Source organism: Haliotis rubra, unplaced genomic scaffold (genome assembly GCF_003918875.1).
Source record: "Haliotis rubra isolate DU_JTF1 unplaced genomic scaffold, ASM391887v1 Scf218, whole genome shotgun sequence".
Taxonomy (NCBI): Eukaryota; Metazoa; Mollusca; class Gastropoda; order Lepetellida; family Haliotidae; genus Haliotis; species Haliotis rubra.
Window position 1 is genome coordinate 1,380,706 of NW_025766203.1, and position 18,905 is coordinate 1,399,610.

Consider the following 18,905-nt stretch of genomic DNA (forward strand, 5'->3'; position numbering starts at 1 on the left):
ACAATATAATTCATAAAACATAATATATACATAAAAAGTTTATAGCACTACAATAAGCAACTTTAAATAGCACAACATACAACACATAATCTAACATTATTTATAAATAAAGTTTATAGCACTACAAATGACCATTTCCTTATGAAATAAATTAAACAATACAATTCATATATGGTAAAAGCAGAATATACAGGCAACATTAATATACCAAAACCAAGAATCAGGAGCTCAACAACTTCACAGAATGGAAGGCATTGGCCAGGTGTTGACATAATGTATCGTCTGCTAGGCTGGTGCCCCTCTGCGCATGGAAGTGGGACTGCTGGAAATTCTCGTGCAAAACATAGCACATGTGTGAACTTGGGCCAGCCGGTATGACAGAACGTTTCAGAGTGGTAAGAAGAATAAAGACGCAAGTGAAATCAACAATGGTAGCAGAGCGTGCACACTCCGGCACAGCGATGACTTAACATAACATCACTGCCACAGGCTAATTTGCATATCACGTGACCGGACTTTTCTCTTGTTTGTAATCAAACGCGCATATTCATAATAAGAAGAGACTGGACTCACGAAAGCTTTTCGGCGCTCTCTTCATAATGTTTTACATTGTTACATATATATTCTTCCACAACTGCGACAGTTAGGTCTATGACAGTACATATTTAGATATCAAACTGGCTGCATCGTTTGCTCTCCGTCGGCTTCGATGACAGCACGTGGAGCCGTACATCCTATGTAAACAAAGGATCGCTACGCAAATCGAAATAGTATTACCTGTTTTGGATATTTCCTCAGTGAAACTAAACCATTCTATTAAAGATGTTTAGTTAGATGTGTAGACTCGTCAAAAATAAAAAGAGTAAAGAAATCTGTACATTATATTGAATGGACATTGCAAGATGTGACGAATCGTCACATTTTTCTGGCCTGTGGCAGAGGTACTATGCTGGCTTGCCGCATGGAACTCTGGGTAGGAGAGTGCAGAGCGTGGTTATTGAAAAGAATAATCACTTAATAGATCCTAGACGTAAATATCACCTCTTGTCATTTCATTTATCCAACGGAAAATTCTTCACCGCTCGCATGACATATTTTTTCAACTGCAGACATCTTGTTTATTGTGAAGTGTGAATGATATATATATATATATAATCCAACAAACAAGTGAATTTGGCGTATTTATCGTGATTTGAAGTAAGATATATATTTAATTACTATTACCATTACACCCACCAGCCCATACAGACAAACTGTTACAAAGAAAATTAAATTTACACAGCCATATATCACACTATGTATGTACAATTTAATCAATTTCCATTATTTCAGTGGTTTTATCAGCTTTCAGATATTTCTGTTTGCGAATGAAACGAAACTCAACAAAATAGTATAAAAGTAATCCTATAGATAAAAAACATATAGTTATAATTACCTTTGTGTATACACACATTAAACTACTGTAGCCAATTGCCGCTGTGAAGGCGATAGATTTGAAGCCCTCTGATACAGCGAATACGGAATTCAGGTACCCAGGGAAATGTTCCCCCAGCATGGCATTTATCTGTGTTTTCCACACCCCGTCACCCAGCCCCCAGAAAGCTAGTAAAACATATATAATGATTGTGTCCTTTTCTGTGGGCACCCAGTGGCACATCCAGATGAATATTGCCAGCTGTTCCGCTCCGGCCACGCCACAAAGTATATGTCGCTTCGTGTACTTAGTGACCCTACTGAGCACAAAGCTGGAAAGTGATGTACTGATTCCATAAACCATCATCACGTAACCCACGTTTTCTATTCCGATCGGACAACTTATATAGGATTTAGTCACCTCTACAACGCAAACCTCTTCTGCAATGGCCAGGTAGCAGGTAAATGGGATTAAATATTTCATGTCTGTTTTCTGTAATACTTTGAACCAGGACAAAAGTGATTCTTTCACCGATATATCTCCCCTTTGGAATTGGGACTCGATGGGAGAGAGGAACATGATGACTATTCCGATCCCTGCTGCTACAAAACAAGGAATATGCTCAGCAGGATGTACACAATGTAGAACTCAGGGTCAGCGATTTTATCTTGTGTTTCTGAATCAGGGCAGTCGTTTACTCCACAGAAGGCTGACGAGTTCCCCACCGTTATGTTGTACTCGCTTTGATAGAGGACAAAGGATGACACGAGGTTTCCGATAATGCTTGACAGGTCAAATATAGCCCAGAAAATCCCGTTAAACCTACTGAGCGAGGCGTACATTTGGGTCCCGGTTCGCTGGGAATAGGACACTGCACACACTGTCATATAAATGCCTTGACAAGACCACAAGGGCCCCGTGACAATCCCGATGATGACGGATGACGGAATGAGGGTTGCGAAGGAGGGGTAGAAGTTGGACGCCGTGTAGATGAGGTGACCGATGAAGGAGTACATAATCACTCTCTTGACACCAAGCTGTGTCACTATCAGCGGGGCCAGAATACCCGACAGGATAGAAGCCCCGGATAACACGCCCAGTGATATGACTCCCAAACTTTCTTCATCGTTGAGACTTCCTTGCAAGTTCTGTATAGCCATGTACGATGTAAATACCGACAGAAACGAAATTGATAAAAATACTGCATTCTTTGTCTCTATTCCCGCCACGGTGGATTGCTTGATCTCAACTTTCACAGTGTCGTTACCAGATAGTAAAGGGTGTCCTCTATTTCCGATTTCCTTTAAATGTGAAACTGTATCGTCCGCAACTCCAACAATAAGTGAGGCATTTACTTTTCGAGGTAGTTGTCGATTTTATCCTCTCTGTCAGAATTTAAAATGTCACCATCTCCCTGAGCTGCAGGTGCGACATGGGGAGGTTCATGCTGACTTTCAGCTCCGTTTTCTTCCATGTTGTAGGTTAAGTAGGCGCTCCACGACCCTTCGAAAACATCTTTTGTTACGTATACAGGGAAACACGTGGTTCGTTGTTAGAGTTACGTAGTAAAGAAGTATAGGTCCTGTGGTTAAATTACGATATCGCGTCAAAAATGTTGGTCAAGGCTTCGAGTTCCAGGTAGATAGCCTGTTTTGTGGCATGAGTAACTGGTCATCCACATTGCGTTAGAAACACGTCCCAAACATCTCGTATAATTTTCACGAGGAACATCGCGTTGTCGAACTAACTGCCGGTCACAACTGGGCCGCTTAATTGTAAACGCAAGCAACACGTTACACCATGTATACACCACGGCTATTTTCACGTCGACATTTCACAATATACAGCTGGCGTTCTCACCGAGGGGAAGAGAAAACGATGTACCTGAGCTTTGTGTCAGTCCGCCGCGCCATTTCAATACTGATGAAAGAATATTCCCAAGGTGCATCACGTTGTCGTGACGCAGTTCACAGGCGGAGTGAAACATATGGCTTGCCTGTGACACGAATATGTGGTCGATGTGACAGTGGTAGTTTAATTGTTTCCGTGTGAGCAGGACGATTGATAGATGAACACAAGAAATAATACCTGAATAGTAGGCTCTGCAAATATGTCTCGTCCCTGTTGCACGATCTGCTCAACTGTGTGTCACAGGTTAAAATGTGTTTGTCACTAACACTGCACCATACTTTCCAGCACTCTCACTGATGTTGGTATAACTGCTCTCTATAAAAACTACATGTGTCAGAGGCCAAGCACACACCATGTCAGGCGACAACTATACCATGTTGTTATGATCCACAGGTATGTTGTGAATTTGGAAGGATTGTTTTATTTAATTATGCAAAAGGTATTTATTTCTCAGGTATGAGGTGTATTCAACATAATATTAAATAATGTTATGAGGAAACTGCCAGTGATAAAATGAATTGTTTAAAATACAATGTATTCTCTAGAATATATATTGAGTATTTAATAATTGATCAACATTTATATTGTGTGTGTCGAGACACACCATGTCAGGCAACAACTGTACCATTTGTTGTGATCAGCAGGTCATTCACCCAATAAAATACATCAGCCTGAATGGACTTTGTAGTTCTTACGACAAAATGGCGCCCAACGTAGGGCTGATGTGTTTTTGAAACGACCAATGGATAATGTCATGGGACTCCATGTGGCCACGATACAGCAGCTGCAGCAGGTGGAACATCGATGGAACATCCCAGGCACCGTGTCTCCTCTTGTGTTCACAAGACCTTCGATAAGGTCATGGGGCCCGTATCACATGTGAGATTCTGACATTGCCGGCATCGTGTGCACACTTGCATTATTGCGTTGTTTTTGTGTCAAGAAAATGACTTAATGATGACTTTTGGTGATATAGATGTCAGCATGAAGCTTTTGATTATCGTTCTTTGATGTCAGCATGTGATTCTTGAGTATCACATTATTGGACATTGTGGGATGTCCACAAAAGACTTTTTGATTATCGTTCTTGATGTCAGCATGTGATTCTTGAATATCACATTATTCGACATTGTGGATGTCCGCGCAAGACTTTTGATTATCGTTCCTTGATGTCAGCATGTGATTCTTGAGTATCACATTATTGGACATTGTGGATGTCCGCGCAAGACTTTTTGATTATCGTTCTTGATGTCAGCATGTGATTCTTGAATATCACATTATTGGACATTGTGGGTGTCCGCGCAAGACTGATTGATTATCGTTCTTGATGTCAGCATGTGATTCTTGAGTATCACATTATTGGACATTATGGGTGTCCGCGCAAGACTTTTTGATTATCGTTCCTGATGTCAGCATGTGATTCTTGAATATCACATTATTCGACATCGTGGATGTCCGCGCAAGACTTTTGATTATCGTTCTTGATGTCAGCATGTGATTCTTGAATATCACATTATTGGACATTGTGGGTGTCCGCGCAAGACTTTTGATTATCGTTCTTGATGTCAGCATGTGATTCTTGAATATCACATTATTGGACATTGTGGGTGTCCGCAAGACTTTTGATTATCGTTCTTGATGTCAGCATGTGATTCTTGAATATCACATTATTGGACATTGTGGGTGTCCGCGCAAGACTTTTTGATTATCGTTCTTGATGTCAGCATGTGATTCTTGAATATCACATTATTGGACATCGTGGGTGTCCGCGCAAGACTTTTTGATTATCGTTCTTGATGTCAGCATGTGATTCTTGAGTATCACATTATTGACATTGTGGATGTCCGCGCGAGACGTTTTGAGTATCGTTCTTGATGTCAGCATGTGATTCTTGAGTATCACATTATTGGACATTGTGGGTGTCCGCGCAAGACTTTTTGATTATCGTTCTTGATGTCAGCATGTGATTCTTGAATATCACATTATTGGACATTGTGGGTGTCCGCGCAAGACTTTTGATTATCGTTCTTTGATGTCAGCATGTGATTCTTGAGTATCACATTATTGGACATTGTGGATGTCCGAGCAAGAGTTTTTGATTATCGTTCTTTGATGTCAGCATGTGATTCTTGAATATCACATTATTGGACATTTTGGATGTGCGCACAAGACTTTTTGATTGTCGTTAATTGATGTCAGCATGCGTGTGACTTTGTTACACTACGCAAAGCTTGAAGATTTCTTTTGTGTATTTTGACTGTTATGAACTTTACATGGCCATGTGAAATGGATGTTTGATGGGGTTTTTTGGAATCCTGTGAATTGTTTTTTATGAAAGTTTGCATGATTATTTGGTTAGAATGGTAGAATACTAAACACTGGCTATAATAAATTCAGGCAGGGGCTTACTTTGATTGAATGGGATGTAAAGAATGAATTGCCTGTGACTGGAATGTTTATCTACACCCTTCATTTCACACAGTATTCTTTCATTAACATTGAATTGCACGCACTGGCAAATTTTACACTGGCTAATTGACATTAATGGATGGTTGTTTCTCAGATAGCAGCTTGTCCAAGCAGCTTGAACGTCCTGTACAGTTTTTCACTTATGTTGCCTGAGAATGTCTATATTTGTTGAAATAACGGTGGTAAAAAGGACACTTTGTTTCCATGTGGAGCCTCGCTGATACGTCTGAACGCAACTGGTTGTTCCATGGGGGTTAACGGATTCATGGTTTTATTATAACGTGTCAAAATGATTAATTTGGGTCAGCTATTGTTCCCAATACAAATTCAATTCTAAAGTCCAAATCCTATAAAGCCAGGGCATGTCTAATATAATTGTTAAAGTAATCAGTAATATGCTAAAAGCGTAATCCACCGGTCAGTCACTACTGCAATGTATGTATAGGCAGGAACCCTGTCACTATTTATATTCTGCCATGAACAGCCATAGATCGAATACACCACCGACTCTCAAGCACAAGGTCATTGTCTCTTCATTTGCCCATTATTGTCCATTTCATTATAGGTGTTTGAGCGTGTAGAATTGATGTGCAGCTCTCCTCATGTATGTCTGAATACGCTCATAGGATAAGAATACGCTCATAGGATAACCTGGAGCTCCGCTAACCTCATTTATGTTTGAACCGGCCGCTCACTGCCGTCCTTGCGATGTCTGAGCGGTAGAAAACCAGAGTCTTAATCCTTTAAACGCTTGCACGATTGTAAACTTAACCCTTTGTGTTTCAATAAAGTTCCACATTATTCATTGATCTGTAACGGTGGTTTCGTAGTTTCAGTTTAAGTGTGAGCGAACCGATTTCTGTTTGAACCTGGGAATCAACATGCAGCAATACGCTACAAATGTACCTCTACTGACATGTCATATAATCAATAAGCATTATAAATGAATCTCTAGAGGGGAAACAGGTGTTGCTATGGTCTTGGCATGACTCGTCAAGGTTAATGGACACACATTAATATACATTGCAGTGGTGAGGTGTTTTTCTACTTCAGTCATATACCAGTCAAGCTTGAATGAACATTCTCTTTTGCAATATTCCAGGACAGAATATTTCGCTCATATGACGACGTGCATGCAAGTGTATGTGTGGCTGCTCCTACTAGCCCAGACTTAAGACTGGTGCTAGCCCACTGAGATACCATGCCACAGTTAAGCATGAACACCCCACTCAGACACACTACACTGACTCCGAGCCGACGAGTCCCTGTTATACCCATTAATGCCGAGCGGACCAACAAGTACCGTATTTTAACGTTTTGTGGTATGAACCCGCGACCTTCCGCTCTCCGGGCGGACCCTCTAACCACTACATGACGGAGGCGGTCTACACTCGAAAATGTCACAAATGTTCTAAGGTGTTTCCTCCATTCTCGTAAGTGGCGACTAACGGGATCGAGTGGTCAGGCTCGCTGATTTGGTTGACACATGTCATCGGTTCCCAATTGCGCAGATCGATGCTCCTGTTGGTGATCACTGGATTGCCTGGTCCAGACTCGATTATTTACAGACCGCCGCCATATAGCTGGAATATTGCTGACTGCGGCGCAAAACTAAACTCACTCAATTCCTCCATTCTATCGTACACATTGAACGATCTATAAAACGGACATAAGATGGGACAGAATTCCATAAGTGCCAACACATTACAGTTGGATTCCAGGGTTAGACCTTCATGTATGCTAGTCGTAATAAGTGATCTAGTTGCTTGTGTGTCATCGTACCCCATCATCGGTACTCATAACTGGTTTGTCTGGTCATGTTGTCGACAAATTGCTGAGTGCACAGTAAAATATTTTTAAAAAACACAAAAATCAATCAAAAGTGAGTCCAATATCTGTACATATAAATGTTATTTTTCAGTTGTCCGTGACAATTGAGTACTGGGTATATTTATTCATTTACCATAAGCTGTTCCGTGATAAATTGTTGGCCCTGAACAGTCTACTGCGCAAATTACATTAGCGTGAATGAACACAGTAGGGGAGGTAACTGCATGTGGACTCAATAGGCAGCTTTGCAGATTTTATCGCAGATGATAACGCAGATAGTTTACCAGATTTAGCAAGTAAAGGGCGTGATTTCATAGATGTCCATAACAGGCGATTTCATTATTGTTCACTTCACATTCGTTTAAACATATCTGTATTGGGCAAATCCTTTAAATGTTTATTAATGTGTTTGCTATTGTAAAGGAGACAGGATCCTGTGTTGCCGCCGTGTTTATGTCTTAACGTTTTTCTCGTTAACTCTGAGTCTACTCCGCAGTCAACAGCTGCTGACAGTATTGTTATGTTAATTACTGGTGATAGTTGTATTTTTGTACATTTGTCAACGCGTATATCTCCGCAGGCGTCAGATGAACTATTACTTCAGGTAAACGAGCAGAGCATTGCCTTCACTGTTCTGGAACGTTTTAAATAATAAACGACAATCTGCGTAATACAAGCTAAAGGACAGCAGTGAGGGCCCGGTTCAAACATAAATGAGGAAGAAGAAGAAGAAGAAAGAAGAAGAAGAAAAATTGTTTATTACAGTGTACTTGTCACACCCTGATACAGAGTCCGGCCCTCTTTAGGCCTATGAGACACAATAAGACAAGAATAAAAACCATGATGATGTTAAAATGGCACGTATCTAGTCAACACACATAATGTAACAACCATCCAGTGGCACAAACAACCCCCATGCACACAGTAACGGATCTGTAGATAATACCTTACTGCATAACACCCCCATATGAACAATTTCTTACATTACTTTACATTCAATACCACCCACACACATCCAATTGCCACGACACCAATCTCTCTCCTTCTCATTCAACAGTCAGACTGCTTAAACAAATAAAATACACACACACACACACTTGCAGTCACTGACCCCATCCACTCCCTAACCCTTGCACGTCAGTCTTCTCCCATTTACCCTCTCATCCATAAACAGACAGGCTGCTTAAACAAATAAAATACATAAACAATGGTATTGCAGCACACGCACACACACACACACACACAGAGTATGACTTAAATAGGACAGATCTGGACCTGTTATATATGTAAAAATCTTCTTTTGATCACTTTATATATAGGACGGCAGTGAGTGGCCGGTTCACACGTAAATGAGGAGAGCAGAGCTCTACGTTATCCTATGGACGTATTCTACGAGCTGCACATCAAACACGCTCAAACATCACAAGGACGGCAGTGAGCGGCCGGTTCAGACCTAAATGAGGAGAGCAGAGCTCTACGTTATCCTATGGACGTATTCTACGAGCTGCACATCAAACACGCTCAAACATCACAAGGACGGCAGTGAGCGGCCGGTTCAGACCTAAATGAGGAGAGCAGAGCTCTACGTTATCCTATGGACGTATTCTACGAGCTGCACATCAAACACGCTCAAACATCACAAGGACGGCAGTGAGTGGCCGGTTCACACGTAAATGAGGAGAGCAGAGCTCTACGTTATCCTATGGACGTATTCTACGAGCTGCACATCAAACACACTCAAACATCACAAAGACGGCAGTGAGCGGCCGGTTCAAACATAAATGAAGTGAGCGAAGCTCCAGTTTAACATTTGTATTGAAATGCACAATAATGGGCAAATAAAGAGACAGTGACCTTGCGCTTGAGAGTCGGTGGTGTATTCGATCACGGCTATGCATGGCAGAATATGAATAACAATTCTTTATGAAAGTGACAGCGATACGACGTGCCTGACTACCATTACACAATGCAGTGATGAGGTGGATTACGAATAAGCATATTACTGATATAAATATTGTAATTATGTTATGGGGCGGTGGGGTAGCCTAGTGGCTAAAGCGTTGGCTCGTCACGCCGAAGACCCGGGTTCGAATCCCCACATGGGTACAATGTGTGAAGCCCATTTCTGGTGTCCCCCGCCGTGATGTTGCTGGAATATTGCTAAAAGCGGCGTAAAACCAAACTCAGTCAGCCAGTCAGTCAGTCAGTAATTATGTTATACATGTCTTGGTTTTATAGCAGTTGGCCTTTAGAACTAAATGTGTATTCGGACAACAGCTGACCCGAATTATTCTTTTTTACACGTTAATAAATCCATGAGCTATTGGGACTTGAACTCGTTAACCCACATAAAACAACCATTTGTGTGTAGACTTATTAGCGTGGGCTCCACATGGAAACAAAGTGTCGGTTTTTCCACTGTTATTTCCACAGTTGAGCAGATCGTGCAACGGGGACGAAGCAGCTAGATTTGCAGAGCCTACTATTAAGGTATTATTTCTTGTGTCCATCTATCCACCGTCCGGCCTACACGGAAACAAACCACCACTGTCACATCGACCACATATTCGTGTCACAGGCAAGCCATATGTTTCACTCCACCTGTGAACGGCGTTACTACAACGTGATGCGCCTACGAAATATTCTTTCGTCAGTACTGCATGGCGGATCGACACAAAGCTCACGTACATCGTTTTCTCTTCGCTTCGGTGAGAACGCCAGCTGTATATTGTGAAATGTCAACGTGGAATTAGCCGTGTTGTATACATGGTGTAACGTGTTACTTGCGTAAGCGGCCCAGCTCACGTACATCGTTTTCTCTTCGCCTCGGTGAATACGCCAGCTGTGTATTGTGAAATGTCGAAAGAAAATAGCCGTGGTGTGTAAATGGTGTAACGTGTTGCTTGCGTAAGCGGCCCAGTTGTGACCGGCAGTTTGTTCGACAACGCGATGCTCCTCATGAAAATTATACGATGTGTTTGGAACGTGTTTCTTACACAATGTGGTCGACCAGTTAGTCATGTCACAAAACAGGCTATCTACCTGGACCTCGACTTGACCGACATTTTTGACGCGATATCGTGCCAATGTAACCACAAGACCTATACCTCTCAACTACATAACTCTTACAACAAACCACGTGTTTCCCTGTATCGGTAACAAGAGAAGGGTCGTATAGCGCCTACATAACCTACAACATGGAAGAAAACGGAGCTGAAAGTCAGCATAAAGATCCCCATGTCGCACCTGCAGCTCAGGGAGATGGTGACATTTCAATTTCTGACAGAGAGGATAAAGTCGACAATCCCCCACGACAAGGTAAATGCATCACTTATTGTTGGAGATGCGGAAGACACAGTTTCACATTTAAAGGAAATCGAAAATGGAGGAGACACCCTATTATCTGGAAGCGACACTGTGAAAGTTGAGATCAAGCAATCCGCCATCGCGGGAAAAGAGACAAAGAATGCAGTATTTTTATCGATTTCGTTTCTGTCGGTATTTACATCGTACATGGCTATACAGAACTTGCAAGGAAGTCTCAACGATGAAGAAAGTTTGGGAGTCATATCACTTGGCGTGTTGTACGGGGCTTCCATCCTGTCGGGTATTCTGGCCCCGCTGATAGTGACACAGCTTGGTGTCAAGAGAGTGATTATGTACTCCTTCATCGGTCACCTCATCTACACGGCGTCCAACTTCTACCCCTCCTTCGCAACCCTCATTCCGTCATCCGTCATCATCGGGATTGTCACGGGGCCCTTGTGGTCTTGTCAAGGCATTTACATGACAGTGTGTGCAGTGTCCTATTCCCAGCGAACCGGGACCCAAATGTACGCCTCGCTCAGTAGGTTTAACGGGATTTTCTGGGCTATATTTGACCTGTCAAACATTATCGGAAACCTCGTGTCGTCGTTTGTCCTCTATCAAAGCGAGTACAACATAACGGTGGGAAATTCGTCAGCCTTCTGTGGAGTAAACGACTGCCCTGATTCAGAAACACAAGATAAAATCGCTGACCCTGAATTCTACATTGTGTACATCCTGCTGAGCATATTCCTTGTTTTTGTAGCAGCAGGGATCGGAATAGTCATCATGTTCCTCTCTCCCATCGAGTCCCAGTTCAAAAAGGGAGATATATCGGTGAAAGAATCACTTTTGTCCTGGTTCAAAGTATTACAGAAAACAGACATGAAATATTTAATCCCATTTACCTGCTACCTGGCCATTGCCGAGGAGGTATGCTTTGTAGAGGTGACTAAATCCTATATAAGTTGTCCGATCGGAATAGAAAACGTGGGTTACGTGATGATGGTTTATGGAATCAGTACATCACTTTCCAGCTTTGTGCTCAGTAGGGTCACTAAGTACACGAAGCGGCATATACTTTGTGGCGTGGCCGGAGCGGAACAGCTGGCAATATTCATCTGGATGTGCCATTGGGTGCCCACAGAAAAGGACACAATCATTATATATGTTTTACTAGCTTTCTGGGGGCTGGGTGACGGGGTGTGGAAAACACAGATAAATGCCATGCTGGGGGAACATTTCCCTGGGTACCTGAATTCCGTATTCGCTGTGTCAGAGGGCTTCAAATCTATCGCCTTCACAGCGGCAATTGGCTACAGTAGTTTAATGTGTGTATACACAAAGGTAATTATAACTATATGTTTTTTAACTATAGGATTACTTTTATACTATTTTGTAGAGGTTCGTTTCATTCGCAAACAGAAATATCTGAAAGCTGATAAAACCACTGAAATAATGGAAATTGATTAAATTGTACATTTGTGATAAATGACGGTTACTTTAATTTTCATTGTAAGTTTGTCTGAATGGGCTGGTGGGTTTAATGGTAATTGTATTTTAGTTCACGTGTTTCTACAGTTGTCTGTGACATTTCATTTTTGGTATATGTGTTTTAAAGATCCACCTTAAGTTGTTTGTTGTTTTTTCTAACAAAACCTCAAAATATATAAGCATGTGTCAGAAAATGTGTCACAATTATGAGATGAAAACCCAATCTGACTGTCCATCGCGTTTTCAGAAGACTGCGCTCATCAACTGTGGAAAGACATTTTGTCAAATTCAGTACGTACGTGTACCATCATCTATAGTGGTGAATAACACGATTAAAAATATATAGCAAGAACTTTAATTAAAACCAATATCGTCATATTGTTTTAAACATACCTGTCTTGATTTAATATCTTTCTGAGTTAGTGAGTTTAGTTTTACGCCGCATTTAGCAATATTCCAGCAATATCATGGCAGGGAACACCAGGATTGGGCTTCACACATTGTAACCCTGTGGGAAATCGAACCCGGTCTTCGGCGTGACGAGCAAACGCTTTAACCAACAGGCTACCCCGCCGCCCCAAACATCTTTGGGAAAATAATGTAATTGTAATAATTACATTATATGTGTAATAATGTAATTTGACGAACACACAGTTTTATAAGCAGTAGTGATGCATCGCGTCAAATGTGTTCCGTTCCGCACGTAAATACGTGCATTGACTGATACAGTCAGCGAAACACAGGATAAATTTGAAAAGATGTGAGAAAACATTATAACATTTTGGACGTCGCCATAACTGTTATTGGCAGTAACGTTATCTGAATAGCTTATGTTACATCACAATGTATGTCGTACTAGTGAGTGACAATCAACTGTATGTGAGTGGAATGAGAATGATCCTCGTGGCGTAAGGTGAGGTGGGGTGAAATGGGGTTTAAGGTCGCACTTAAGAATATTTCGCTCATATGACGACGCCCATGCGTGGGTATGTGTGGCTGCTTGTACTAACCCAGACTTAAGCTGGTTTTATAAAAACACAACAAAATGCTAACTCACTGAGATACCATGCCGCAGTTAAATACAGGAATACCCACTCAGACACATTATACTGACTCCAACTATATAAAAGGAAAGGGATGTAACCGACCAGTCCTTGTTGTACCCATTAATGCCGAGCGCCAGGCAGGGACCAAAATCAAGTACCATATTTTAATAATCTTTTGGTATGACGCGGTCGGGGATCGAACCCGCGACCTTCCGCTCTCCGGGCGGATGATGTACGCTTGTAAGAATAGTTTTAGAGGTTGTAAAATGCATTCGAAATCACCACTACACCACGGAGGCGGTTCGTGGTGATTTGTAGGGACACACCGCTCTATGGCCAACGTGGCTGGAATCGAATATACGGTCATATGAAGTTTTATAACTTTGCAACAATCGATTCAGCGTGTCTGCCCTCGATGTATACACTGACATCCCTCACCGTGACACCTGTTTCTAAGCGTCGCGGAGCGACAAAAATAGGTCATTAATGCCGAGCGCAAACACACGAAGCCTCAGAGTTTTAAATATTTGACGACTCATGTTGATAAGCTTCAGAGTTTTAAATATTTGTCGACTCATGTTGATAAACTTGATGGAAAAACCCACCCAGGTAATACACCTAAATACAGATGAATTTATTCTGTTCATTGCTATTATCTCTGTTGTGTCAGAAGAAGCGTTGAACCCACAATGTGAAGCTAATGTACGTTGAGTGTCCTCTGTCGTGACCTTTTCGTCATATATTACAGGACTTTAATTTAGGAATATTCTTATTCCTTAAAATAAGCTCATTTCTGAGACTACGTTGGTGGTCGGTTAATATACTAAACTAAATTATGACATAAACCAGATGAAAATGTACCTTTCTTTGATTCTTTGATTCATTAATTGATTAAATCCGGGCACCCTGCAGAAACAAGATAGAGCCTTGAGATTTTGTCGTTAACTCACACACGTAAACACAGGCACTTAATCTCCGCTTTGTCAGGTCAAGCTAACATTGCAGATGCACCTGCCCGCTTCTATAGCATTTGTGACGGTTTCTGACATCGAAGCAATCCGTTTTTCCTTCAAATACGACGTCACGATAACAAACATTGATGTCCCACGTATACGCATGCGTCAAGATTCGACAGGACAGACGTTAAAGTCACCTGTTGGAGTTTTTAGGTGTTTCAATTCGTGACCTGGCCTTTCTCGCAACATAGCAAAAGGGAGATAATGAAACGGACAAATGAAAACATGACGGGGAAGCCAATTGTTTTACGGAGAGTTAGCGAGGTCGGTGATTCAAGCAAGACTGGCGGTTCTGTACTGAGAGATGAAAATCCATCTGATTCCGTCCCTAACGGTGACACAGAGGATACAGAAGAACCTCCTCACTCGCCTGTGTGGGGGAAGGAGACTCGCAATGTCGTAGTCCTGGCAGTGTCGTTCCTGTGCTTGTTCTCGTCGTACATGTCTATAAATAACCTGCAAGGAAGTCTCAACGACGAGGGGGGACTCGGTGTGTTCTCACTCAGCTGTTTATTCGCGGCATCAATTGTATCCTGTATCCTGAGTCCTATGATTATAACAATTCTCGGACCGAAACCAGTGCTAATAACTTCCTTCACCACGCATCTCATCTACACCGCCGCCAACTTCTACCCCAGTTTCGCTACACTGTTTCCAAGCACCCTTCTAGTTGGAGCATTAGCAGGGCCATTCTGGGCATCGCAAGGTATTTACATGACAACTTGCGCCTTCTCCTTCTCTCAAAGGACTGGGATACATGTTTATGCTACGCTCAGCAGACTGAACGGTGTATATTATACCATTTTGAATTTGAGCAATATTATTGGAAACCTTATATCATCGGCAGTGTTGTATCAAGGCCAATACAACGTTACCGTGGTCAACGAAACGATGTATTGTGGAAGCAATGACTGCCCGCGGGATGAAGATGAGGACCTCATTGCTGATCCAGAACACACGACTATCTACATACTATTCAGTATATTTCTTGGACTAGAAATAATTGGATTATGTACACTTGTAATATGTTTATCGCCAATTCCAAAGCACACAGCAGTGTCCAAAGCTTCCATCAAGGAATCTCTCTCTTCATGGTTCTTTGTCCTGATAAAAACCGACTTAAAATACCTCGTCCCACTACAATGCTACTTTGCAATCGCCGAGGAATTCTGCTTCACAGAGTTCACAAAGTCGTTCGTCAGTTGTCCAATCGGAATTCAGAACGTTGGGTACGTAATGGCTGCTTTCGGTGGCGGTTCTTCCGTCATCAGTCTGCTCTTCAGTCGATTAGCTCCATATACCAAACGTTACGTCATTTTCACGATTGCCGCCATTATACAAATGACGTTGATCGTTTGCATGTACAATTGGGTCCCAACACAAAACGACCATCTTTACATTTACCTTGTGGCAACGTTTTGGGGTGTTTGTGAGGGTTTATGGAAAACTCAGAATTCAGCTATGCTCGGTGAACACTTTCCCAACAAAGCCAGGGCAGTATTTTCAGTGAAAGAATGTTTTAAATCAATAACGTTCACAATCACATTTATCTACAGTAGTCTGATATGTGTGTACATCAAGCTTATCATAGCCATGATCTTTCTTTCTATATCCATGTTGTTGTACTATTTTGTAGAAAATAGATTCATACAAAACCAGAAACGTAAAACAAAATGGACAAAAGCGGAAACAAATCACGAAACAACTCTATGAACCAAGGTTAAGTTGTCTGAAGACACGTTCAAGACTACAACTGCTGTGGGCGGGATCATACACCACTCCTGTTGGGAAGATGAGGAGTACGGATGAGGATGAGGAGTACGGATCAATAAAGAACATATATTCGTCGCTCGAACGAGTCCAATATTTTAATGTACTGTACCGTTCCATATTGGTGTTAATTCGATTTCAACGTGAATCACACAATAAAATTTTATATTTATTCAAACATATCCTTTATATACAACTTAGTCAAGGTTGGGAAATCGGATCTTTCAGCAGAGCATACTCGCTGCCTGTGATGTCTTATATTTTATGTCGGTGATGATTCTATTCGATATGTATCACTGAATAAAATATTTATAACAACAACGAGGGAAGGTTTCCTCTTTATTCCAGGTAACCTGCCGGATACGTTGTATGCTCCCCAGAGTTGTATGCTCCCCAGGGAGTTGAGATTGACAATACGATGTGCCGTTGAGATTGACATCCAGTGAACGAGGGAAAAACAAAGCGCCTTTGAGCAGCTGAGCTGAGCTGGATATCGGCGCTATACAAATGTTAGTATGTATGTATGTATGTATTAAGAAACCTCTCCTGGAAGACCGCCTCCGTGGTGTAGTGGTTCCGGAGAGCGGAAGGTCGCGGGTTCGATCACCGGCCGCGTCATACCAAAAGACGTTAAAATATGGTACTTACTCGTCCCTGCCTGGCGCTCGGCATTAATGGTCGTTATGGAGTCAGTATAATGTGTCTGAGTGGGGTATTCATGCTTTACTGAGGGGCGGTATCTCAGTGAACTAGTACAAGCAGCCACACATACGTTGGCATATGAGCGAAATATTCGTAAGTACGACGTTAAACCACATTTCATCTCACCTCTCTGGAAACATCCTGGATACCTTCCAGGAATCGTTTGGATTAAATTTTGTTTGATTATGTGTGAAACACGTAACTATATCCTACAATTACCAATATAAATTATCAAGGAAACAATCCGGAAGTTTTACAGAAGATATCCTGATTTCTTCAAGGTTTGGCATATCATACAACTGAGCACCGCCTCCGTGGTGTAGTGGTTAGAGCGTCCGCCCGGAGAGCGGAAGGTCGCGGGTTCGATCCCCGACCGCGTCATACCAAAAGACGTTAAAATATGGTACTTGTTGGTCCCTGTCTGGCGCTCGGCATTACTGGGTACAACAAGGACTGGTCGGCTCGGAGTCGGTATAATGTGTCTGAGTGGGGTATTCATGCTTCACTGCGGCATGGTATCTCAGTGGGCTAGCACTATAAAACCAGCTTCAGTCTGGGCTAGTACAAGCAGCCGCACATACACATACACACGCATGCACGTCGTCATATGAGCGAAATATTCTCAAGCACGATGTTAAACCCAATTTCACCTCACCTCACCATACAACTGAGCGATCTTACTTTCCAAAATTCTTAGGTAATTGTTTGTTTGTTGGTTGGTTAGGATTCCACTCAGCAATATTCCAGCTGTATAGCTGCGGTCTATAAATAATTAAGTCTGGACCAGATAATTCAGTGATCAACATCATGAGAATCTATCTACGCAATTCGGATATGATGACATATCATCATATGTCAACCAAGTCAGCGAGCCTGACCACTGATCCTGTTTGTCGCCTCTTACGACAAAGCTTGGGTTGCTGAAGACCAATTCTAAACTGGTTCTTCAATGGCCCTCAGATAAATGAGATCATCATCCATATGGTAGTCTTTGAGAGTTTTTTCCAGACAATGTAATGAACAAATACAAGTTCCACTGCGGTGCTTTACAGTATTATGGCGGTGCGTGGTCCTGTGCATAGGGCTAAGGTCACAAATCATTTGAAGTTAAACAATATGGGTGCAAAGAGTCCTTGGATGGGTGACTGTGTTTGGCAGCTTTACTCCTGAGTTTCTAGGACTTCAGTCCTGCCCCACAATGAATCACATGTGGTCTCACCTTAGGCAAGTGAGTTTGTTCAAAACTTCCTCTGTTCACCCAGCAGAAAATGGGTACCTGGTGGGATAAGTCACTATAACCTTCTAGCGCCTCACAGGCAACTTGGGTTATCCAGAGTAATAATGAACTGTCTGTGCTATGAGCATGCTGTCGGTGTAGATTTAGCACAATATAAATGGACTAATCATTATTATTATCTGAAAGTTTCATGTTCAAATGCACAGTGTGCATGGAGATAACTTTGCACAATCACAAGACACCTATCCACAATACACCCATTTGACTTTTGGTCCTGGTGAGATCATAAAATATAACAAAGGTTCATCACTGATTTTGGAATAGTACCTGTAATTGATTAATCTGGCCATACGATTTTACACCAAACAAAATAGGACTGTATCATATGGGTGCAGAATGGCATTAATATATGACTTAATGAACTTCTTCCTAAAGACATCACAGCTGATATATTTTGATGAAATAGAAATTCAAACTTTTTGTTTTGAAGAAATATAATCCCATGCAGGTGAATAACAGAAATGCCACAAAATAAATAATACTTTAAGAATATTGTTTTTCCCACTGGCAAATGAATAAAACTGTTAAGTGTGCAGGGGCGGTGGAGTAGCCTAGTGGTTAAAGCGATGGCTCGTCACACCGAAGAACCAGGTTCTAATACCCACATGGGTACAATGTATGAAGCCCATTTCTGGTGTCCCCACCGTGAT

At 41.9% G+C, this 18,905-nt stretch overlaps 2 protein-coding genes across 2 annotated transcripts; one reads left to right on the forward strand and one right to left on the reverse strand.

Moving 5' to 3' along the window:
* Window positions 1-2,016: 2,016 nt before the first annotated feature.
* LOC124277119 (protein unc-93 homolog A-like) lies at window positions 2,017-2,574 on the reverse strand. Its single transcript, XM_046712777.1, has one exon. The coding sequence runs from the start codon at window positions 2,572-2,574 to the stop codon at window positions 2,017-2,019; it is 558 nt and encodes a 185-aa protein (XP_046568733.1).
* An 8,073-nt stretch (window positions 2,575-10,647) lies between these two features.
* Window positions 10,648-12,562, forward strand: LOC124277104 (protein unc-93 homolog A-like). Its single transcript, XM_046712762.1, has one exon. The coding sequence runs from the start codon at window positions 10,862-10,864 to the stop codon at window positions 12,401-12,403; it is 1,542 nt and encodes a 513-aa protein (XP_046568718.1). The 5' UTR covers window positions 10,648-10,861; the 3' UTR covers window positions 12,404-12,562.
* Window positions 12,563-18,905: the final 6,343 nt, after the last annotated feature.